The sequence below is a fragment of the Hyla sarda genome, chromosome 4, assembly GCF_029499605.1.
Source record: "Hyla sarda isolate aHylSar1 chromosome 4, aHylSar1.hap1, whole genome shotgun sequence".
In the NCBI taxonomy this organism is placed as follows: Eukaryota; Metazoa; Chordata; class Amphibia; order Anura; family Hylidae; genus Hyla; species Hyla sarda.
This window is the reverse complement of record NC_079192.1, coordinates 177068738-177092790: the sequence shown is the minus strand read 5'-3', so window position 1 is coordinate 177092790 and position 24053 is coordinate 177068738. Positions and strand designations below refer to the sequence as shown.

Genomic DNA, 24053 nt, shown 5'->3' with positions numbered 1-24053 from the left:
AAACCATTGTATGTTGAGACCATAACTCTATGGAAACCTGGTAATTGGTTCTAAAGGCACCAAAATGTCATCCAAAATAGGAAAAAGTGACAAAGAAAAATAAGTAGATAACTAATATAGATAAAGCAAATCCTTATATATAAAAGTAATAAAGATCTGCTGGGAGCTGTAAATCACTGTCTATGTCAGTGTTTCCCAAACATGGAGCCTCCAGCTGTTGCAAAACTATAACTCCCAGCATGCCTGGACAGCCAAAGGCTGTCCGGGCATGCTGGGAGTTGTAGTTTTGCAAAAGATGGGGCCACCCTGCTTGGGAAACACTGGTCTATGTAGAGGACAGGAGCTTCTTCAGGGCTCCTGTACAGTACAGGCAATGTCCCAAACAAGTAACGGAGTCGCCCTCACCTGGTGTCCAAAAGAGCAGCTAACCCTGATACAGGTAAAGTGTACAGAACATGTAATACCAGACACCAGTCAGTGCATACACTTCAGCTATACAGGGGTTTTACCAGTGAATGCCCATTTTGATTGGTTGGTTCTTCCAGCCATTGACACGTTTCACAGATCTGGACTGTCTGTAGCATTGTATGTTGAGTTTGGTTTCAACTTACGATGGTCCAGAAAAGACCATTGTATGTTGAAACTATTGTATGTTGAGGCCATTGTAAGTTGAGGGATCACTGTAAATTGTAGTCATGGCTCAGAAGTGGTAAACGGTGTTTAGTGTGTGTGTGTTTATTACATTTTTTTAACACAGTTTTTTTTCTCCCTAAATGTACTTACACTTTTTTTTTTTTGGTTACTTCTTCTACAGATCTGTGTATCCTGTGGACTCCTTCGGATTTGGTGGACTACTTCGACGACCAGCGTTTTTCTTTGCTTGATGTTAATAAAATGGTTAACGAGGGCTTGTGGGGGAGTGTTTTTTTGTAATAAATTTTTTTTTAAACCTGTTGTGTTTTTTTTTATTTTACTTTACTAGACAGGCTTAGTAGTGGAAGCTGTCTTATAGACTGAGTCCTTTACTAAGCCGGGCTTAGCGTTAGCCACAAAAACAGCTAGCGCTAACCCCCAATTATTACCCCGTTACCCAACACCACAGGGGTGCTCGGAAGAGCCGGTACCAACAGGCCCGGAGCGTCAAAAATGACGCTCCTGGGCCTAGGCGGTAACAGGCTGGCGTTATTTAGGTTGGGGAGGGCCAGTAACAATGGTCCTCGCCCACCCTGGTAACGTCAGGCTGTTACTGTTTGGTTGGTATTTGGCTGAGAATAAAAATAGGGGGACCCTATGCGTTTTTTTTATATATTTAATTATTTATTTAAAAAAAAAAAACGCATAGGGTCCCCCCTATTTTCATTCTCAGCCAAATACCAACCAAACAGTAACAGCCTGACGTTCCCAGGGTGGGCGAGGACCATTGTTACTGGCCCTCCCCAGCCTAAATAACGCCAGCCTGTTACTGCTTAGGCCCAGGAGCGCCATTTTTGACGCTCCAGGCCTGTTGGTACCGGCTCTTCCCGGCACCCCTGTGGCGTTGGGTACCGGGGTAATAATAGGGGGTTAGCGCTAGCTGTTTTTGTGGCTAGCGCTAAGCCCAGGTTAGTAATGGACTCTGTCTATAAGACAGCTTCCACTGCTAAGCCTGTCTAGTAAAGTAAGAAAAAAACACAACAGGTTTTAAAAAATTTTTATTACAAAAAACACTCCCCCACAAGCCCTCGTTAACCATTTTATTAAAATCAAACAAAGAAAAACGCTGGTCATCGAAGTAGTCCACCGAATCCGAAGGAGTCCACAGGATACACGGATCTGAAATGAGAAGAAAACAAAAAAATGGGTTAGTACATTTATTATCACCTGCTCACACATCTCCCGCCCCGCACGACTACAACTGCCAGCATGCCCTTACAGTAAGGACATGCTGGGAGTTGTAGTTGTGTGGTGCAGGAGATGTGTGGGCAAGTGACAAGCTTGTCCCCTGCCCCCAGCTGCAGGACTACAACTTCCAGCATGCCCTTACAGTAAGGTGGGGCGGAGGCCGGACACAGTGTTTCCCAACCTGGGACTTGTAGTTTTGCAACATCTGGAGGCACCCTGGTTGGGAAACACTGTTTTAGGCCAGTGTTTCCCAACCAGGGTGCCTCCAGATGTTGCAAAACTACAAGCCCCAGCATGCCTGGACAGCCTTTGACTGTCCAGGCATGCTGGGACTTGTAGTTTTGCAACATCTGGAGGCACCTTGGTTGGGAAACACTGGCCTAAAACAGTGTTTCCCAACCAAGGTGCCTCCAGATGTTGCAAAACTACAAGTCCCAGCATGCCTGGACAGTCAAAGGCTGTCTAGGCATGCTGGTAGTTGTAGTTTTGCAACATCTGGAGGCACCCTGGTTGGGAAACACTGTTTTAGGCCAGTGTTTCCCAACAAGGGTGCCTCCAGCTGTTGCAAAACTACAACTCCCAGCATGCCTGGACAGCCAAAGGGTGTCCAGGCATGCTGGGAGTTGTAGTCTTGCAACATTTGGAGGCACACTGGTTGGGAAGCTTGCGCAACTTACCGGCTTCCGTAGGATCCAGCGCTGCACGACACTGCCGCGCGACGATCTCCGTCAGCGATCGTCGCTGGAGCCTCGGAAGGGTAAGTGAACGTTTTCGCCGGTCCCCTTCAGCTGTTTAGTTTTGCAACAGCTGGAGGACTACAGTTTACAGACCACACACCAGTGGTCTGCAAACTGTGGCCCTCCAGCTGTTGCAAAACTACAACACCCAGCATGCCCTGACAGCCAAAGCCTATGGCTCTCAGGGCAGGAGCCCGGGCTGACATTACAGTGCAGCCGCCCGGGCTCCTCATACGGTCTCCCCGCTACCCCCCCCCCCCCCTTGTCTCCTGCCCGGGCTCCTCATACAGCCTCCCCGCTACCCCCCCCCCCCCCTTGTCTCCCGCCCGCGCCGCTCAGCTCCCGCTGCTACAAGACTACAACTCCCAGCATGTCCTCACTGTAAGGATATGCTGGGTCTTGTAGTCTTGCAACAGCAGACAGATGGGAGTTGTGTGGCGCTGGCAGGTGAGAGGGGTGGGATGTAAATCACTGTAGTGTCCCGGTAGCGCAGTGAGGGTAGCGGGGAGAAAGTATATCGGAGCCCGGGCGGCAGTAGCTTTTCCTGCTCCATGTTGGAGCTGGAGTAAATTTAGTCAATTTTTACGACCGTTGCGACAGTTTATTGCGCAACTGCGACTGTTTCAGTTAATAAATTTCTGACCACTGCAAGTAAAAACTGAAAACTTGCGTAAATTAAGCGGGAAAAAAAATTTGACTTTCTAGCTCTTGCTAGGGAAAGTCGCACAATTTATAGGGTAGGCGCAATTGCGACAATTTTGCGCCAAAAATAGTCAGAAAAAAATGACTAAACCCCTTAGTAAATGCCCCTCGATGAGTTCACAAAGTAAAAAAAAAATTTTTTGAAATTGTTGACTGTCATTCCACTATTTTTAACTGGTTTACTCTGTTTGTTATGAAATAAACATTTTGCCTTTATTACATAACTGAGCTGGACACAGTTTATTAGTAAAACATAGATGAAGCAGCTCTTCAGGATTAAACAATATGCTGTGTTTTATTCACCCAAAATGAAAATACAGGGTTTAAACTCTGCAATAGCCTATATCAATCTTGCAAATGACTCTCTTGCTTAGTCAAAATGTTGTATTCCCTGTCCTGCAGATAGGGGATAAGTGTTTTATGGCTGCTTTAGTGTTCTATGGATGCAGTACTCATTTTAAATGTAAGTGCATTTGTGTTGGCTTTTTATGACTCTTCACTTTTTTCATAGGACCAAGCTTTTGGAGAACTGGAGAAAAATAGTGATAAGTTAATTGTGAGGGCCTCCTCATCAGAAAATAGCCAACCAGCCCATCTTCACGAGCTACTTTGCTCTTTACAGAAACAGCTGCTAGCATATTGCCATACCAACAACATAAGTGAGGTATGTAATGTCTCTAACAAATAAATAATCACTAATAATAGACGAGTGTGGTCAAATAGTCAGCAAAAAAATAGCATGTTGAATAATTTGCTAAGTTAAAGTACTTTGAAATAAATCTATGAGGCCTTAGAAAGTGTTTTCAACTGTGCCACAATGCAGGTACAGTAAACATATATGTACATTGGTCGACGAAACCGGCAATAAAGGACATCTGTGTTGTTCATACACTTTATTTCTTTTTTACTAGTACATCAGTTACATTACCTTCTGGAATAAAATGCCCCGAACCCTCAGATTTATACCCAACATCCTTAGTTTTAAACATGCCCTAAAGACACATCTCTTCAAGCAGGCCTATAACCTTTCCTAACTAGTCTCCCCTACTACTGTAACCCCCTTTTTAAGACCTCTGGATCTCAGAGACATCAAAAGTATCAGTCTGCTGACCATCCCCCCCCCCCCCCCCCAATGCTCTAGGCACATAAGACATTGAAAGTAGAGATGAGCGAACTTACAGTAAATTCGATTCGTCACGAACTTCTCCGCTCGGCAGTTGATGACTTTTCCTGCATAAATTAGTTCAGCTTTCCGGTGGGCTGGAAAAGGTGTATACAGTCCTAGGAGACTCTTTCCTAGGACTGTATCCACCTTTTCCAGCCCACCGGAGCACCTGAAGGCTGAACTAATTTACGCAGGAAAAGTCATCAACTGCCGCAGGAAAAGTCATCAACTGCCGAGCGGAGAAGTTCGTGACTAATCGAATTTACTGTAAGTTCGCTCATCTCAAATTGAAAGATTAGTTAGTGACTGGTTCATCCATAAAACCTATGTTATTTATAAAACATGGCTTTATGCTTTTGTATTTGAATATGTTGTGTGTAATGTTGTCTTGTCTGATATTTGTCTTAATTTGTGCCCCTAAAATTGTAAAGTGCTGCAAAATCTGTTGACACAATATATTATTATGCTTATTATCCATAGAGAGGAAAAGTAACAATTCAAGAACTTGTAGCCATTGTTTAGCTCTTGGTATTTTAACATAATAGAATGGAATGTCATACTGCTCTATTTTTTATGTTGGATCAGCATTTTATTTTGTAATAAGTGGTGTACTTTTGAGTTTATTGACTCAATGAAAACTGATGTTTTAGACATGTATTTAAGACATGTCAAATGTAGTGCAGTGACCTATAAAATTAAAGTTGGAAGTTTTTTTTGTGATTAATACAGGGAATGATATTTTCCAAACAATTCTGCTTTGGCTAACTGAAGGAGGTCCTGAGTAAAGTAGCTCCTATCCATGGCTTCCATATGCCCGAACATTACATATGTACAAAGGTTTTAATCTAAAACTAAACTAAAAGTTCAGTTTGGGACAGATATGAGTTAAGACTGTAGAAAGCTTGATAACAGACTGGCTGGCCTATCCTTAGAAGTGGGGGATGGGACAAATTTTTATTTTCTGCAGTTTACCCTCAATTTCATTTGCCATGTGGATTCTATTGCTTATACGTTTTTTCTCCAAATTTAGAATTGTGGCTAATTTAGAAAATGCTGTATAAGCATGGTCTCAGTCTACATTATTGTATATGTTTTTGTGGCCTTGTATTCTCTGTGCTTCTGTTGAATACTGTTTATTTATTCTTTTCAGAACTCCAGCAGTGTTGCTTTGCTTCACAAACATCTACAGCTTCTGCTTCCTCATGCAACAGACATCTATTCTCGATCTGCTACACTTTTGAGGGAAAGCCCATGCAATGGAAGTGTGATTGAAAAACTGCGTGGTATGTGATGCTATACAGGTGTATTATAACTCATTACAGACTGACACACAGCCTGAACACAGCCCATACTATGCCTTACGCTCTGTGCACACAGTGCTCGTGTCTTCTGTCAGAGGTATATGTCAGAAAGAAGTCCTGACACATACCTCTGACAAAAGGCATACATTGTAAAAACTTATACTTAAAAAAATAAATAAATAAAAAAGTTTTAACATGGCCCACTGTTTTGGCTGCCAACTTTCCTAGTTTATATTTTTACACAGTCTGTGCACAGATTTTGCTGTGAAATTTAACCCCAAGAAACATAGCAGGCAAACTCCTTTCCAAATTAGCACATTTTGCATGCCCTCAAGATGCTCTGATTTATTAGTTTTTTTTCTGTGTGTGGAATTTTGTGAAACTCTATCAGTTGTAAGGTGAGGGGGGATTGGGCACTTGACTCCCGCCCTGCCTCTTTCTTCCATTTACTAAGCTTGAAATGGCTGGCTGCTCGGACCCCTCCTGATGGCAGGATTTGAACTTTGTCCCTGCTGGACTCAAGTCAGCTGTCTTCTGCCATGCAGTCACCTATCCAGGCAGTGCTGTACACCTTACAGGTCCAAGCCAAGCATCCTTCAACTTCCTAAAGTAAGATCTCGTTTATCACACAAAACAAGAACGATAGCATGCACTCCTTCATCCCTCTGACTTTCTTTGTGAGACCTCTTTGGCATCTGCCCAGTTTGCCACCTGTGCCACAACTAACTCAGTAGCCATTTGGTGTGCCATCTGGCTTAAAAAGTGGGCGGCGTGCACTGTTTTCAAGAAAGCTGTTACTGGCCTTTCTTTTTCAGAGGGCAGGTTTTTTGGTCTACGATTGGACAAACTTATCTCTGAGGCTTCTGGGGGCAAGAGTACGTCCCAGGAGCCAGTGGCTTTCTGGTGGCACCAGAGGAGTTTGCCTCTTGCGTTGCTCCTTTTCCAGAAGCCTGCCACGCAGGGCCTTTACTTTTGTGTTCTGGAAGACCTTCTAAGCCCTTCCAGCTCTCCCATGGCAGTCCTGCTCTAAGAATCCCAAGCTCTCTACCTTAAAGTCCTCCTCTGCCTAAAGGTCCGCTCCCACTCAATTCTTCTCGAGTGTGTGTGTGTGTGTGTGTGTGTGTGTGTGGGGGGGGTCACCTTCTCTCCTTCAGATAGGTTTGGCTTGCCCATGTGAACGATGCATGGGTTTCCCACTTGCGAGCTAGGGGCACGGTCCATTGTTGAATGGGCCGTTAACCCCTCCTTGCCGTCAACCAGCACCTGGTGGTGTACCCTGGGTCTGGGTCCCCCAATTGCCCCTGTTTGCCAGGTCAGGCTTAAGGCAGGTGGCCCTAGCTGGTCGAAGACTTCAGGGGTGAGTATGTTCTGTGGGTGAGTATGTAGCTCTATAGGTGAGCAGGGATGTGGAAATCCTATCGCCCGACGCCTGGGACAAGTAGTTCTGGGCGCCGGGCAGGTGAATTTTTCGTAGATTTAGCCCTGTATCGGGCTAGCAGGGACAGACCGACTTCCCCCTTATTTTTCTTTAATGCCTGTGTGAGGCGCAGAAACCGATGCAAGTTTGCACCTCACACCGGTGCGGGCGGCAGCCCCCAGCTGATTTCAGTAGCCGGGGCCGCTGCTCAGAGCGCCTCCCACCGGCGTTTCTGTGATACAGGTTGTTGCTGGGAGGTGAAAAGAGTTCATGCGGCCTAACTGCAAGCGGCTGAGTGCCGCCCCCGACACTGTTGCGCCGGGACTACAGTTCACTATCCACTCGTGGCCGGCTCAGGTGAGAAGGCTGAGCATGCAGGCGGCGGGAAGGGTGGTTGTATATGTATGTAATGTATGATTGGGGGGGGGGGGGTCAGCGGCGGGTGTATGTATGATGTGTGCATATGTATGGTGTGTATGATGTCTGTGTATATATGATGTGTGTCTGTGTATAATGTCTGTGTATGTGTGATGTATGATGTAGGGGGCAGCAGCAGGTGTATGTATGATGTGTGCATATGTATGGTGTATATGTATGGTGTGATGTGTGTATGGATGTGTGTTTGTAATGTATGATGTAGGGGGGGCAGCAGCAGGTGTATGTATGATGTGTGTATATGCATGGTGTATGTGTGTGTGTGTGATGTCTGTGTATGGTGTATGTGTGATGTGTGTATGTAATGTATGATGTAGGGGGGACAGCGGCGGGTGTATGAATGATGTGTGCATATGTATGGTGTGAGTGTATGTGTGATGTGTGTATATATGATGTGTGTATGTAATGTATGATGTGGTGGGGGCAGCGGCGGGTGGATGTATTTATGTAATGTATGATATGGGCTGCTGCCAGTTGTGCTAATTTTTTTATTTATTTTTAGTGACTTCTGGCCACCCGCACTAAATTGCACCCCCAGAATCCCACCCCCTTCATACTCGCCCGCCGACCAAGAGCCCCACGGATGCACGCAAACACACCCAAACCAAAACTACAACTTCCAGCATGTTGCACCGTAACCTAAACTGTAGAACTATAAAGTGTAAAGTGTAGAACTATAAACATGCTGGGAGTTGTAGTTTTGGTTCGGGTCAGCTGCAGAGCCTTGGGCTGCATCAGGGCATGCTGGGTGTTGTAGTTACTAACTGCAGTTCCCAGTATTCCTTGACACAGCCTATGGCTCTGCAGCTGACAAGAACCAAAACTACAACTCTCAGCATGTTACACAATAGCCTTAACTGTACTACTATACAGTGCAACATACTGCAACACCCACAGAACCATAGGCTGTATCAGGGCATGCTTGGAGTTGTAGTTATCTAGTAACTAAATGCAACTTCCAGCATTTTCTGACACAAAATGCACCACATAAACTGAAGAAGCAGAACACCCCCCAGTAACACAGCGTTGTTCAGTGTTTTCCAATCAAAAGTCTCCATATACAAGTCCCTATGAAGACTGAAAAATAGTGATAAAAATATTTTAAGTGCGTATATATGTGAATAAGCCCCTTTCCTAATAAAAGTTCTGATAATAAATGGTTCCGATAAAAACTACAGATCACGGCACATAAGATTACCCTCATTCATCCCTTTATATGGAAAAATTGGAGTTATAGGGGTCAGATGGGGGGGGGGGGTGCAATTTTCTGGGCTTGCCTTGGGTGTAAAAGGAACTAGCTACAGCTCTCCCACTGCTAATAGCCTAGCATGCTGCGATGGCCGTGGCCGCTATTAAACCATTAGATCACTGCTGTCTAGTGGGGTGGATTGTACCTTTTTGGTTGAAATTATTTTATCTACCAGGACAAGTGGATTTTCTTGAGGGACAAGTAGATTGTGTTCTGCTTTAGTCCCTTGGACAAGTAGTTTTTTGTTTTTTTTAAATTTCCACACCCCTGGTGAGTATGCCGGGAGTTAGCTCTGCCCACTTCTCGGTGCAGCATCGCGTCCTCTGCATTATGAGAGCTCCTCCCCTTACTCCCGGGGGCCTCTCAGCTGTCAGCGGTCCGACAGCTTAACCTGTCCTGTGGGAGCGCGTGCTGCAGGGGGGCTTGCTTTTCTTTCTCCCCTCTTCTCCTCCTATGGGATTGAGCGCGCGCTCTGGGGGTCAGCTGGCCCCTCCTTTTCTGCTACTGGCCCAGCTTGGACCTGGCTGCATACACTGCTCTGCTACTCATCTCAGCTTCCCTGCCGGTCATCCTTCTGCTGCAGCTCCAGCCGTACCTTCCGGACCTGCTTCTCGAACACAGGACCTGGGTGAGATCATGTGGCTGTTTGGTTGTCTGACTTACTAGTGCCCCCTTTTAATGTCCGATCCCAGACCTGATCCACCCCCTTCACGGCAGGTCCCTGCGCTGGTCACTTACTACACCTGCTCCAGCTGTAAATCCAAAATGCCAGGCGGTTCTTCTGAACCTACCTGTCCACCCTGCGACCCAGTCCTCCCCCCGACTACCATGCAGGATGGTCCACCGAACGGTCTGATTCCGCTCCCGAATGGGTCTCATCGCTCTCTCAGACAATCTCCGATTTGGCCAGGGTTTCCCAGGAGGTGGTCTCCGCCTTGGGACGGTCCTCCTTACGCTGTTCCCATAGGGAGATGGCAGTGGATTCCCCCTCCCTTCCTTCCCTACGGCCCTCCCATGGCCGTCCAGCGCACCTTTCCTCCACTTCCTCCCCGTAGTGGGGCCGTGCGGGGTCCTCTCACCTCAGCTCCCACTCTCATTCCACATCCTCCAGGCGCCATTGCAACCGGTCACCCAGTGTCCGCTCCCGGTCTCCGCACCCCCACTCCCGGTCCACCTCCTCCCGATCCAGAACTCTGATTCGGATCTTCCCTCTGACTCGGAAGAGACTTCCCACATGTCAGATATGGTGGACAGTCTGTTGTCGGCAGTCAGGACACCTTCCATCTACAGGAGCGAGGAGCTTCCGATGCAACACCTGAAGTCTCCTTCCGCCGCGCTCGTCAGGCACCCCAGGTTTTCAGCCCACACACTGAATTTGACGAGCTGTTTAGAGGCGGCTTGGAAGCATCCGGATAACCGCTTCCACTGGACTAAGAAGCTCTGGGCTCTCTTCCCCTTCCCTCAGGATCTGGTCCTACAGTGGACCCTCCTGCGTTGTGGCTGTCTAAATATACTACCCTGCCGCTTCCTTTAAAGATCCTTCAGATAACCGCATTGAAAATTCGGCAAAATTTGCCTTTGAGTCGGCTCCACTTTGTCCCCAGCTTTTACCTCCACCTGGGTTTCCAAATCCCCCTCAGTTTGGGCGGTCAATTGCATCAGGGGATTTTAGCGGGTGCTTCCTCCGGCAATTGGGCAGCTTTAGCGCAACAAATCGCTCATGCAGGGGACTACCTCTGCTCGGCTTCCTTGGAGTTGGCCCGCTACACGGCCTTTGCCTCGGGCAATCTAGTGACTCTTTGGCGCTCCATGTGGCTTAAGGCTTGGAATGCTGATGCGGCCTCTAAGCGTTCCCTTACTTAACTTCCTTTCCTGGGATCTCGTCTCTTTGGCAAACGCCTCGATGAGATCATTTCTGAGGCTACGGGGGGCAAGAGTTCTCTCTTGCCCCAAAATCGTCCGCGCCGTTTGGACTCGCGGCAGAAGATTTCTTCCTTCCGCCCCTTTCGTTTCTCGTGGCGCACGGACAAGTTGGCGATGCCACAGGATAGGAGGGTCCCATCTTTCAAAGCGCGCCCCTCCTGGAAGTCAGGGTCCCGCTCCAACCCCCCCCCCCCTTCCAAATCCGGAACTCGCAAGCCCCCCCACTGCCTGAGGGTGCGCCCCATCCGGGTCTTCCCCTCGGGTGGGGTGTCGCCTGTCCCTCTTTTGGGACATCTGGCTGGCGCAAGTTCAGGATGCTTGGGTTTGGGAGGTCGTTTCCCAGGGCTATTGCATAGAATTCTCTTCTATTCCCCGGGATCGTTTTTTCCGGTCCCGCCCTCCTCGATCTCCCGCTGTTGCTGCAGCTTTTCAGGTGGCCCTTCGCACTCTCCTGTCCCAGGGCGTGATCGTGCCGGTCCCTCCTCGGGACCGGTTTTCAGGGTTCTACTCAAATCTCTTTGTAGTTCCCAAAAATGATGTCACGGTTCGCCCTATTCTCGATTGAAACTCTTTAACCACCATGTGCGGCTGTGACACTTTCAGATGGAATCCCTATGGTCCGTAGTCTCCTCTATGGATCAAGAGGCGTTCCTCTCCTCGGTGGACATTCGGGATGTACTTACACATCCCTATCTTTCCAGCCCACCACCATTTTCTCAGGTTCGCTGTTCCTGCGAGTCATTTCTAATTCGTCGCTCTGCCCTTAGGTCTGGCAACCGCGCCTCGGGTATTCACCAAGACCCTGGCGGCAGTGGTGGCCTGGATGACCTGCTCATCAAGGTGCCCTCTCTGGAGCAGAATCGGGTCAGCCTCCACATCACACTGCAGACCCTCTCCAGGTTCAGTTGGATCATCAACCATGTGAAATCCAATCTGTCTCTGTCCCAATCCCAGGTGTTTCTCGGGATCCACTTCGACACGGCGGCTGCTCGTCTCTCTTCCAGAGGACAGGCTCTGGGACCTCTTATCAGGGATTCGCTTCTTTCGGCAGCCGGGTCTGTTTCCCATCTGCGCCTGCATGTCTGTTCTGGGCAAGATGGTGGCATCCATGGAGGTGGTTCCCTTTGCTCAATTTCGGTACCGCCCCCTCCAGAGGGCCATCCTATCTCTGTCCCCCCTCCTTCCTGCCTCTCCATTGGCATGTCCTGACCACAGACGCAAGTCTATTTGGCTGGGGAGGTGTCTTTCGGGACCGAACGGTACAGGGCCGTTGGACTCTGTCAGAGTCTGGGCTCCCCATCAACGACCTGGAGCTCTAGGCGATCTTCCTGTGCCTTCTGCACTGGAGTCGCCTGCTTCGGGGAATCCCAGTCTGGGTGCAGACTGACAACGCCACAGCCGTGGCGTACATCAATCGCCAGGGAGGCACCCGCAGCTCAATGGCCATGAGGGAGGTGTTCAAGATCCTCTTTTGGGCAGAACTTCACGTTCCAGCCATTTCGGCTGTGCACATTTCCGGGATCGACAATTGGGAGGCGGACTTCGTGAGTCGCTCCACCGCGGACCCGGGCGAGTGGTCCCTTCACCTGGAGGTCTTCGAACGTGGATCTGTTCGCGTCGGAACAGGGAAGTCCCTCGCTTCATGTCCAGGTCTCAGGATGCTCTGGCTCTGGCGGTGGATGCTCTTGTGGTCCCTTGGACCCCCTTCATTCTCCCCTACCTCTTTCCGCCACTTTCGCTACGCCCCAGGGTTGTCCGGAAACTCAAGGCGAAGGGCGTCTCAGCGATTCTGGTGGCTCCAGACTGGCCTCGTCGAGTGTGGTACGCGGATGTGGTCAGTCTCGTGGCACATGTTCCCTTCCGTCGGCCGACCTCCTTACCCAAGGGCCCCTCTGCCACCCCAATTTACTTCCGCTGTGTTTGACGGCAGGGCGGTTGAAACCACGGTTTTGAGGGCTCGGGGTTTTTCTTCCCGGGTGATCCAGACTATGCTCCATGCCCAGAAACCCTCGTCTGCCAGGATTTACCTCCGTACCTGGCGGGCCTATTTCCGCTGGTGTGAAGCTTGTTCTCACTCTCCCACCTCGTTTTCTCTGCCAAATCTCTTCTCCTTGCAATCGGGGCTGGAGACGCGCCTTGCCCTCAGTTCCATCGAAGGGCAGGTTTTGGCACTTTCAGTCCTTTTTCCAACATTCTTTTGCGTCCAAACTTCATGTTCGCACTTTTTTGCAGGGTATGGCTTATGAGGTCCCACAGTTTCAGTCCCCCACTGCGCCTTGGGACCTTAACGTTGTTTTGGATGCTCTTCAGGGTGCTCAGTTTGAGCCTCTGGGTCAGGTTTCCCTTCGTTTGCTACAAGGAAGGCCACCTTCCAAGAAAGGAATCATGTCAATACGCCGTGTGTCAGAATTGGCTGTTCTCTCTTGCCCTTCCCCTTTTCTGGTGATCCACCAGGACAAGGTGGTTCTTCGGCCGTTGCCTTCTTTTGATCCCAAGGTTGTGTCTTCCTTTCACTTGAACGAGGAGATCGTGTTTACTTCCTACTGCCCATCCCCTCCTCATCCGCGGGCGCGTCAGCTTCACATGCTGGACTTGGTCCGGGTGGTTTGGACCTATTTGTCGGTCACTTCCTCCTTCAGGTGGTGTGACTCCCTGTTTGTGCTCCCCGATGGGCAGCACAAGGGGCTCCCAGCCTCCAAGGCTGCTATCTCCTGGTGGATTCGCTCCTCCATTTCGGAGGTGTATCGCTGCAAGGGTCAGGTGCCCCCCTTCCGAGTGACTGCTCATTCCACCCACGCTGTGGGGGGCCTCCTGGGCGGTCAGCCATGGGGCTTCGGTCTTCAGGTTTGCAAGGCGGCAACTTGGCCGTCTCTGCATACTTTTGCCAAGTTTTACCGTGTTCATAGCTTTACATCCTCCGACGCAGGTTTGGGTCGCAGGATCTCTGCTATCTGTGGTCAGGGCCTTTAGAACAGGCCTTAGTTTTGCCTTACACAGAGTTATTATAATTTTGACCAAAAATAAAGCATGAAGAGGAACCAAACATGTGAAATAATTAAAGAAATGTAATGCATGTGAAATTTTAAATGAAATGTGTTTATCTCTCCTCCATTTTAGATGTCATCTACGTGTCTGCATCTGGCAGCATGCTGTGTCAGCTTATTAATGCCTTGCTGTTACTGCCAGTTTGGGTGGCAAGACCTTTGCTCAGTTACCTACTCGATCTGCTGCCTCCACTAGATTGCCTCAATAGGTTGCTGCCTGCAGCTGTTCTTTTAGAGGATCAGGAGTTACAATGGCCTCTTCATGGTAAGTTAATAGTTGATTTGTCAGAAAAGACTGACGGTATGGAGCCCAATTCTGGTTATCTAGCTCACTCAGTAGCACTTATTCCATTAGTAGTAAATTTGTCCCCTATAATTTTACATTTTCCCTTTTGCACTCAGGGGGACCAGAACAAGTTGACCCTGCAGGAGTATTATTGCCTCCACCAGCTCAGTCTTGGGTCTGGCTTGTGGATCTGGAGAGAACGGTTACATTGCTGATTGGGCGCTGCTTAGGGGGTATGCTGCAAGGATCACCCACATCACCAGAGGAACAGGATACTGCTTACTGGCTAAAGACACCACTGTTTGGGAATGGTATTGAAATGGATGTTCCCCAGCTGGGTAAGTAAGAGGCTAGAAGCATAGCCAATAAATTGTATACCTCTAGGGATCGACTGATTATCGGATTGGCCGATATTCACAATTTTGTTAGTTATTGTTATCGGCATCTAACCTTGCCGATAATGCGTCTTGTCCGCGACACCCGGGCTCGGAGAACGGTGCTGCTGGCTGCTTTTTTGCATCTCCCACACAGCCACAGTGGCCCTGTAAGAGAACCGCAGTGGCTGCCTGGGAGAGGCGCTTTTAACTCCGGCGTGGCACTGCTGCACTTAGACGTGAGGTCACGCAGCAGCGCCACGTCTGAGTTCACTGTGCCACCGATCAGTTCACCCGCCGCCTCTCTCTCTCTCTCTCTCTCTCTAAATCTCTAATCTCTCTCTGCCCTGCTTGTCCTCGGTGTGCAGGGCCCTGCTTGTCCTCGGTGTACAGGGCCCTGCTTTAAAATGGCCAAAAAATAAAAATGCACGGAATATCGGTATAAGTTATCGGCTATCGGTCTGAAAGTTCACAGGTTATTGATATCTGCTCTAAAAAATCAATATCGGTATATCCCTACCGCTAACTAGAAGGTTAAAGGGGTGTCCTTATCTTTTACCTTGCATATCCACAAGATAAGACGTAAACATCTGTAAGATGCAGGTCCCACCACTAATAACCACACCATCATCAAAACGTGGGGCTCCTGACCCCTGTCAGGTTTTTAAAGCATCTGTAAATGAAGAGTTGGCCAAATTTGTCTCCCTGTGATTGTTCCCAGATGGACAATCCCCCTTTTAAATATTGAAAATAGCAAAATATCTTCAAGTGCATGTATGCTTTATATCATAAAGTTCAAAAATTCACTTTTTTATAGAACAGTAATTTATATTTATATCTTCATAGACAAGTGCATGAGCGCACTGCTGGAAGTAGCATTATCTGCAAATGAGGAGCAGAAAACATTCGATTACAAGCTGAGACCAGATGTTTCCATTTTGGTTGACTTGGCAGTTGGGTCGACCAAGGAACCAGCACGCAGCTTGTGGATCAGTATGCAGGATTATGCCATCAGTAAAGGTACATGAATAACAACTAAAAGTTGACTCTTAATTTTAATAAACCATAAAGGAATAAATAATAATGAATAATCGTGTGTTTCTTCATTCCAGACTGGGACAGTGCTGCAGTTAGTAATGAATCACTGCTGGACACAGTGTCACGCTTTGTTCTTGCTGCTCTTCTAAAGCATACAGGGCTTCTGTCACAAGCCTCGGGTGAAAGCAGGTTAGTTTTCATGTTCTGCACATATGTCCTCATAGCAGTCATTACAGTTCGTGTTGAGTTGCCAACCAGCTTTTCCAGACATTTATCTAGTTTATATAGTAATACATTCATCACACTTCTATTGCTGCATTACTAAATGAACTAGCCATTCAGGATTTTAGGGAAATTTGACCTAAAGAAATTAGATAATTTGGGGTACTCCATAAAAATAAAAAAAAATTCAAATCAACTGGTACCAGAAAATTGTACAGATTTGTAAATTCTTTTTATTTGAAAATATTAAACCGTAGTACTCATCAGCTGCTGTATACTACTAAAGAAGTTATGTAGTTCTTTTCAGTCTGACCACAGTGCTCTCTGCTGCCACTTCTGGCCATGTCAGGAACTGTCCGGAGCAGGAGAGGTTTGCTATGGGGATTTGCTCCTGTTCTAGACAGTTCCTGACAAGGACAGAGTTGGCAGCAGAGAGCACTGTGGTCAGACTGAACAGAACTACAGAGCATACAGCAGCTAGTACTGGACGTATGGAGCATACAGCAGCTAAAACTGGAAGGCTGAAGATTTTTTTCCCTCCGGAGTACCCCTTTTAATATGATTTTCAAATCAAGGTTAAATACATATAAATAATACTCAGAATATTTTTAAACACAATTTCATGCTCTGAAAAGATGTTTTTTAGTAGTTCTACTTTATTGTATTGTTCATTATTCTTATCTTTTTACTTAGATACCAGCCAGGGAAATCACTAGCTGAGGTATTTCGTTGTGTGTACAAGGTTAGGAGTCGTTTACTTGCTTGCAAGAACATGGAACTGATTCAGACTCGTTCATCGTCCAGGGAGAGATGGGTATGCACCTAAATAAATTAAGAACTTTTATTTTTGGGTAAACTGCTCTCATAATTAATACCAACAGATATTTAGTATTTTCCACCTAAATGGCATTTATTAATATTAATTCGTATATTTTTTCAGAAATTATTTTTCAGAGCATTTTTACATATTTAGCATTGATAAGGCTTCTGACTAATTTTCTTCCATGCAAGACTGTGTTACCACAATTTACACCATCTGAAGCCATACAGGGGAGAACTTCCTCCCTCACTATGATTAGATAAAGCTGCACCCCCCCCCCCCCCCCCTCAGCATTTCCTGCTTTTGGACTTCTGCCAGGCCAGCAGAAGTCCAAAGTCTGTGCAAAAGATGGGGGAAATTGTGCTCTGGACAAGTAGGAAGATACCAAGTGGCAGCTTTTTTAAACACAAAACATAGAAAACTTTTTAAACAAAGTACATTAGAAAGATTTTTTTAATTTACCATAAGGAGTGCAATAGCAAAAAAATTTCATGAAAGTGCCCATTTAAGGGAAAGGTGATTTTCATTTTTTTCCTTCCTTGCCTTCAAATAGCCATAACGCTTTTAATTTTCCATCTATAGACCCGTATGAAGCTTATTTTGTGCGTCACCAATTGTAGAGACATGAATATTTTCGCTATTTGATTGCGATATATCATGTATCCCGATCTCTAATTGTGGGGAAATAAAAATATCTAGTCAACTACAGTTTGCAATAGAGTTGAAGCAGCCAACATATGCCAGCCAGATGTATGTCAAAAGTAGAGGGTGGGCCTCCAAAGCTCACTAAGTGATGCTAAATCCTTGCAATATGCTATCACTTTATGATATGGGGAAGAAGTGTTAATGGTTGACCAAACAAAAATTGGGAGTAAAGGCATTGCTTAAGGCTCTATGGGGGAGATTTATCAAAATGTGGTCAGGGGAAAGTTGACCAATTGCCCATAGCAACCAATCAGATTGCTTCTTTCATTTTGAAAAATAAAAGAAGCAATCTGATTGGTTGCTATGGGCAATTGCCCCTGAGGAAGTCACCAGAGAGTGACAGAACGTGTGGGGTTTTGGTCTCCCTGCCCTTTTGCTTATTTTACCATTGCTCCTCCGTCTGTGGTTTGCTTGCTGTTTGGTATTTTCTATATTTATTCTTATATATTACTTGTTGCACTGCATGTCTTTCCACCGATTATTACATGTATTGGGTTGGTTATTAATTTGTGCCAATTTTCTCTTTTTGGAGCAATTACCATCCATTCATCTATGTACCACATATAGGGCAGGGTAAGGGTTAGGGGGTTATCACCCCTTCCCTTGTGATGTTGCTAGGCCTCCTTTTGAGCCTTTTTAATTTGTTTTTAGATGTTTGTGTCTCCTTGTTTACAAGTGGTTTTTCAATAAAGCATTTTCATATCTATATCTGTTTCGGGTGTGCACTATATGCAGTTTACTTTCTCTTGGATACTGGCTATGGGCAATTGGTCAATTTTCCTCTGCACAGGTTTTGAAAAATCTTCCTCATTATACTTTTATAACCCTTATGGCTGCTTGGTGATTGTATAAAACTTAGTTTACATTGCTGCAATCATTCCTAAATGCTATAGGACAACATTTGTTTACTACTTTTTTGTATATTTTGTCAGGTATCGGAAAACCAGGAATCTGCTGATTTAGGCTCTCAAGAAAACTCCTTTACTAGGACAATAGATGAAGAAGCTGAATTGGAGGAACAAGCAGAGAGAGAAAGAGAAGAGGGACACCCCGAACAGGAAGAAGAGGAGGAAGACCGTGACCATGAGCTTCTTACTGCTGGCAGTGAGTATCTTGATAAGAATTTTAAGGATTTTTTAGGAAGTTTAGGAAGACAAAAAAGCATTTATTAGACTGCAAAATAAATCTGCTTGCCCCTAAATGGCCAATAAGCTCGCCATTGATGACTGTTATTGTTGACATCATTAAAGGGAACCAATCATCAGATTTTACCATATATAATGCTTGGCAAAGCGTTATATATGGTAAAATCGATGGGGGAGATTTATCAAAGCCTGTGCAGAGGAAAAGTTGCCCATAGCAACCAATCAGATCGCTTCTTTCATATTTCAGAGGCCTTGTTAAAAATGAAAGAGGCGATCTGATTAGTTAGGTTTTGATAAATCTCCCCCTATATCCTCACCATCCTCAGGAGACTTTTTTTGCCACTAGGAAGGAATGGCAAAAAACGTCCCCCGGGGATGGTGAGGATACAGATTTTACCATACATAATGTGTTGCCAAGCATTATATATGGTAAAATCTAATTTAAAGAAGTATCCATTTATCCATTTAAAGAAGTATCCCCTATCCACCCTAACATACTGATACCTCAACTTTCCATTACATTTCTAATTTACCAGTCTATTTCTATTATTCCTCTTGTGTATAAATGTGTTGAGATATTATGTGAAACCATGCCTAAAGAGGCCAAATCAGGTTTTAAGATTGCCATTTGTCCTCTATATCAGTTAACCATTAAGAGCTATCAAAGAGGCATTCTGGGATTGCTTATATAGTGCAGCATAGACTATTCTTAAAGAATAATGTAGAATTTCATGTGTATGCCTTTTTCTTACTTTTTGCCGATATGGCATACAATAAATAAGCTCCATCTTTGTTTTTAAAACACAATAATGTGGGTTCTGTAATGCAGCCTACATTTCCCATGAATCCTTTGGCCGGGGAGTTTTGTCATTGCACCTGGTCATCTAGTCAGGCCACTAGTGCTGGAGATCACCCAGGTGAACTCTGACTGACAAGGTAGTTAGTGTCCATTCATACTGCAGTTTTCTTTATTATTCAAAGTGCATGTTTTAGAGAAATATTGCCATGAAAGTTATTTGAACGTATAATCACAAGTGAGGTGTTTTTGTGAAGGTTTGAAGGTGTTTTTGTGAAGGTTTGAAGTCTTTAGGCTGTGTTCACATGCTGAATTTTGACTGCATTTTTATATACATTTTTACAGCATTTAAGCTGTTTTTGCAGCCATTTTACAAAATCATTGTAAAATGACAAATTCTTACCATAGTAAGCACAATTGCAGTAAAATCTGCATTTTTTTGCCATGATTTGGGGAAAGTCACAACAAAAACAGAAAAAAGCAGCACAATAAAATCAGTATAACTACTATACAGCCTGATCCCATAGAGATAGCAGATGTAGCTGAGAGGGGTCTTGGAGCTAGAAGTAGGGGATGATGTCATCATATTGTCCACAGGAAGTCAGAGTCTGACCTCCTGATGCAACTATTAGGTACTGGAGAATTTGGAGAGCCAGGAATGTGACATAGCCATGTTAGAGTAACGCATAGATGCAGTGGCACTGGAACATATTAAAGGGGTACTCCAGTGGAAAACCTTTATTTCTCTATCGGCTCCATTGGGGGACACAGACCGTGGGTGTATGCTGCTGTCTCTAGGAGGTGTGACGCTATGGTAATAAAATAAAAAGTCGGCTCCTCCCAGCAGGATATACCCGCCTCCAGGCCCTGAGCTAATCAGTTTTAGCTTAGGGTCTTGCAGGAGGTGGACATGGTCTGGAATTCTCCAGACCAGGTCTTCTGATTTATTGTTTTCCTAGTATAGTATAGTTAGTTTTTCATTCCTTTTTCTTTCTTGTTTTCAGGTGGGGACTCTGGTTCCCTGTTTTCCCATTGCGAGTAAGGGGTCACAGACCTTGCGTATATGCGCTGTTCACCCCCCCTCGCCAAAGGTCAGCGCCTGGGTTGGTACCTCATAGGTCCGGGTCCCCCTATTCCCCTGGTCGCCTCGCTTGCGCATAGCAGCTAGGCGTGATGCAGGCGACAAAAGCTGACTGAAGACCTCATGGAAGATTCCATTAGGTAAGTTCTTCTGACTGAGATAAGTACATTTCCCTTTTCTCCCTTAGGTGCGGACTTGCAACCTCTGGAGACCCTCAGTTTTTTGGCCCACCTTTTCAGGTTTATGGGGCTAGCTTATACTGGGGCTTGACTTTTATTCTGGGGTGAGCAGTGGCATTTTAGGGGGCATGCATTCTATGTATAAACTGTGTGTATGTGTTTTTTCTACTTCACTGTGTGTGTGTGTGTGTGTGTGTGTGTGTGTGTGGTGTTTACTGTGCAGCTATCACCGCAGCGCCTTATATGCGGCTGACAGCCGCGGCGCTCGTTCTGGCCGGCGCTCTGAGCACTGACTTACTTTCGTTTTCTCCGGAAGCCGCTGCCTGCATTGGGCCGCCCACTTGCTTCCCCCCCGAGCGCATATGCGGCTGACATGTGCGCTCGGGACAAGGAGCGGGCGCCATTACGGCTTCTTCTCGCTCCTCTCATAGCTCCGCCCCCTGGGCTGTTGGAGCTCCCTAGAGGCGCAAAGCGGCCTCCAATTAGCGCCGGGGGCGTGAATTTCAGTAGGGGCCAATCAGATTGTGCCTCTGCCTCAGGCACGCCCCTCTCTGGCTATTGGCTGGCCCATTTTTCACTCTAGCTGCACGGAGCTGAGTTCTCCTCCCTGCAGCTGCCAGGGGACACAGTCTGGAGTGAGAAAGTTCCTGTTTTTTTCTCATTATGTCCGTACCCAGAGCTGTTCCTCCCTCTAACAGATAACCGGAATGTCTGTGTCTTGTTTTGTCTGTAAGCACTGTAATGCTAAGATTCCTGGCTCTACTGAGCCCACTTGCTCTGCCTGCTCCACTGCTCCCCCAGACCCCCTGGTACCCCCGGATGCCCTTTTGGTTCCGGTGGATTCAGCCGCCCCTCCAGCCTGGGTTTCTTCTCTGACCCAGTATATGGCTGACTTGACTCAAGTCTCCCGTTCGGTGGCTGAGGCCTCCCGGGAAGTGGCGTCCGCCTTGAAGTGGTCTGCCCTGTGCCGGCCCTCTCTGGGGGCCCACTCCTCTTCCCCACATACTTCACGCTCTCACAAGCGTACTAGAGGTGCCTCGTCCGACTCTTCCATTGAGTCTTCAGATAGGCGTGTGCGCTCCCCCCGTGGGTCCCGCCCCCCCCCGTCATCTGGTCACTAACGTCTCTCCTCCAGAGGACGGTCTCGGAGTCGCCGGTCTGCCATGCGAGAGCCGCGTACCCGTTCAGGGTCACCACCCTCCAGGACTGCCTCCACTCGTCGCATTTTCCTGGCGAACTGGCTGATGAGGTTTCCGAATCGGCATCTGACTCAGAGGACCACTCGGGTACAGTTGAAATGGTGAACTCATTGGTCGCAGCCATAAGAGACACCTTTCACTTAAGAGGACCCAGGATCTTCGGATGTAACTACTGAAGTATCCTTTCATCGTGCTAAGCCAGCACTCTCACGCTGACTTTGACGTTATTCTGGAATCTGCATGGAAACATCCAGACAAGAGGTTCCCGGGAATAAAGACGATTCAAGAACATTATCCATTTGACAAGGATCTTATCACTAAGGTGGTTCCCCTCCTTCAGTGGATCCACCAATCTCCTGAATCTCTAAGGCTACTACACTGCCACTGGCAGATGCGGCTGCCTTCATGGATTCCACGGACACGAAGGTGGAGTCCGTAGCAAAGTTTGCCTCTGAAGCAGCTGGCTCTTCGCTTCTTCCCATCTTCGCCTCGACATGGGCGTCTAAGGCCCTATCGGAGTGGTGCCTATAACTCCGTCAGGGCATCATAGCGGGATCCCCCCAGAGGATCTATCTGCTCTGGCCCTCCAATGCTCTAAGCTGTGGAATTTCAGTTCACAGCTTCCTTGCAGTCAGCCCGTTGTTCTGCTTTTGCTGTGGGTCACCTAGCTGCTCTCCGCCATTCTATGTGGCTTAAAGCTTGTAATGCGGATGCTGCTTTCAAAAGCTCTCTCACTGAGCTTCCTTTTACGGGTGGCCATTTTTTTGGCAAGCGCCTTGACGAGATTATCTCTGAGGCGACGGGGGGGGGGGGGGGGGTAAGGATTCCTTGTTGCCTCAAAACAAGGTGTGCTCCACTTCCCAAAGGAAGTCCTCTTCCTTTCGGACCCTTGACCCCAGCAAGGGGTCTGAGCAGGCGCCTTCGCGGGACAAGAAGGCTACATCGTTCGGGGCGCGCCCTTCTTGGAAGTCGGACACCAACCGTTCCGGCCGGTTTGCAACAAAATCGGGCAACTGCAAACCCACTTCCGCATGAAGTGAAGCCCCTCAGTTTTTTCTCGGGTTGGAGGTCGTCTCTTACTTTTTCGAGACATCTGGACCACACACATTCAGGACTCTTGGTTCAGGGATGTGGTGTCCAATGGTTACCGAATCGAATTCGCCTCCCTCCCGAGGGATCGCTTTTTTCGATCCCGGGCCCCCCGGTCTCCTTCCCTGGCGAAGCAATTTCGAGAGGCTCTCCAGTCTCTGCTTCTCCAAGGGGTTATCATTCCCGTTTCCTCCAGGGGAACATTTTTCGGGGTTCCTATTCCATTCTTTTTGTAGTCCCCAAGAAGGACGGTTCTGTGCGACCAATCCTAGACCTCAAGCATCTCAACCGTCATCTTCTCATCCGCCACTTCCGAATGGAATCTCTCCGTTCGGTAGTGGAATCCCTAGAACAAGGGGAGTTTCTTCCTTCGGTGGACATCAAGGATGCCTACCTCCATGTGCCAATATTTCCAGGCCATCATCGTTATCTCCGCTTTGCGGTTCCGGAAGGGCATTTTCAATTCGTAGCCCTCCCCTTTGGCCTGGCTACGGCTTCATAGGTTGTTTCCAAGATCCTTGCGCCAGTGATGGCCCTGTTGCGGTCGAGGGAAGTCTCTGTGATACCCTACCTGGACGACCTTCTCATCAAGGCTCCCACCAGAGCCCAGTCTCTGGAGAATGTGGATGTCACTCTTCACACTCTGGATCGCTTCAGGTGGATGGTCAACCGGGACAAGTCAGTCCTCTCTCCCACCCAGTCTCTGATCTTCTTGGGACTTCACTTCAACACGGCCCCTTCCCGAATTTGCCTTCCGCCGGTCAAACGTCGGACTCTTATGTCAGGAGTCCGCTCCCTTCGGGCTCAGGTCCCAGTTTCCATCTGCACTTGTATGAAAGTTCTGGGTCGGATCGTGGCGGCCATGGAGGCCGTACCCTTTGCCCAGTTTCATTACCGCCCTCTTCAGCTGGCGATTCTTCCCTCGATGGGACAGATCTCCTCTGTCCCTCGATTGCAAGATTGTTCTTCCTCCAGGATCCGTCAGTTTCACATTCCGGGGGTCTGCGACCTCTGGGGCATTCCAGACGTGGACACGTCACAATCTCAGAAGATCCTTCCTTTTGCGTCCAAGTCCCGGGACCCTCAGGCTCTAGCCGTGGACGCCCTAGTGATGCTTTGGCGGGGTTTGACCTACCTTACCTGTTCCCTCTCCTTCCGCTCCTTCCCAGAGTTCTGAGGAAGCTCAAAGCGGAGGATGTTTCCACCATTCTGGTAGCTCCAGATTGGCCCCGAAGGTCGTGGTACGCCGACGTAGTCAGGCTCCT

At 47.5% G+C, this 24053-nt stretch overlaps 1 protein-coding gene across 9 annotated transcripts in view; it reads left to right on the top strand.

Moving 5' to 3' along the window:
• Nucleotides 1-24053, top strand: part of HERC1 (HECT and RLD domain containing E3 ubiquitin protein ligase family member 1) — a 192823-nt gene that overhangs the window by 50491 nt on the left and 118279 nt on the right. For all 9 annotated transcript variants that reach the window (XM_056572873.1, XM_056572870.1, XM_056572876.1 and 6 more), the window contains 8 exons: nucleotides 3832-3984; nucleotides 5636-5768; nucleotides 13928-14119; nucleotides 14257-14478; nucleotides 15361-15534; nucleotides 15627-15741; nucleotides 16468-16588; nucleotides 18232-18403. In XM_056572873.1, the coding sequence (XP_056428848.1) occupies nucleotides 3832-3984; nucleotides 5636-5768; nucleotides 13928-14119; nucleotides 14257-14478; nucleotides 15361-15534; nucleotides 15627-15741; nucleotides 16468-16588; nucleotides 18232-18403 (1282 nt within the window). The remainder of the gene's footprint in view (nucleotides 1-3831; nucleotides 3985-5635; nucleotides 5769-13927; nucleotides 14120-14256; nucleotides 14479-15360; nucleotides 15535-15626; nucleotides 15742-16467; nucleotides 16589-18231; nucleotides 18404-24053) is intronic.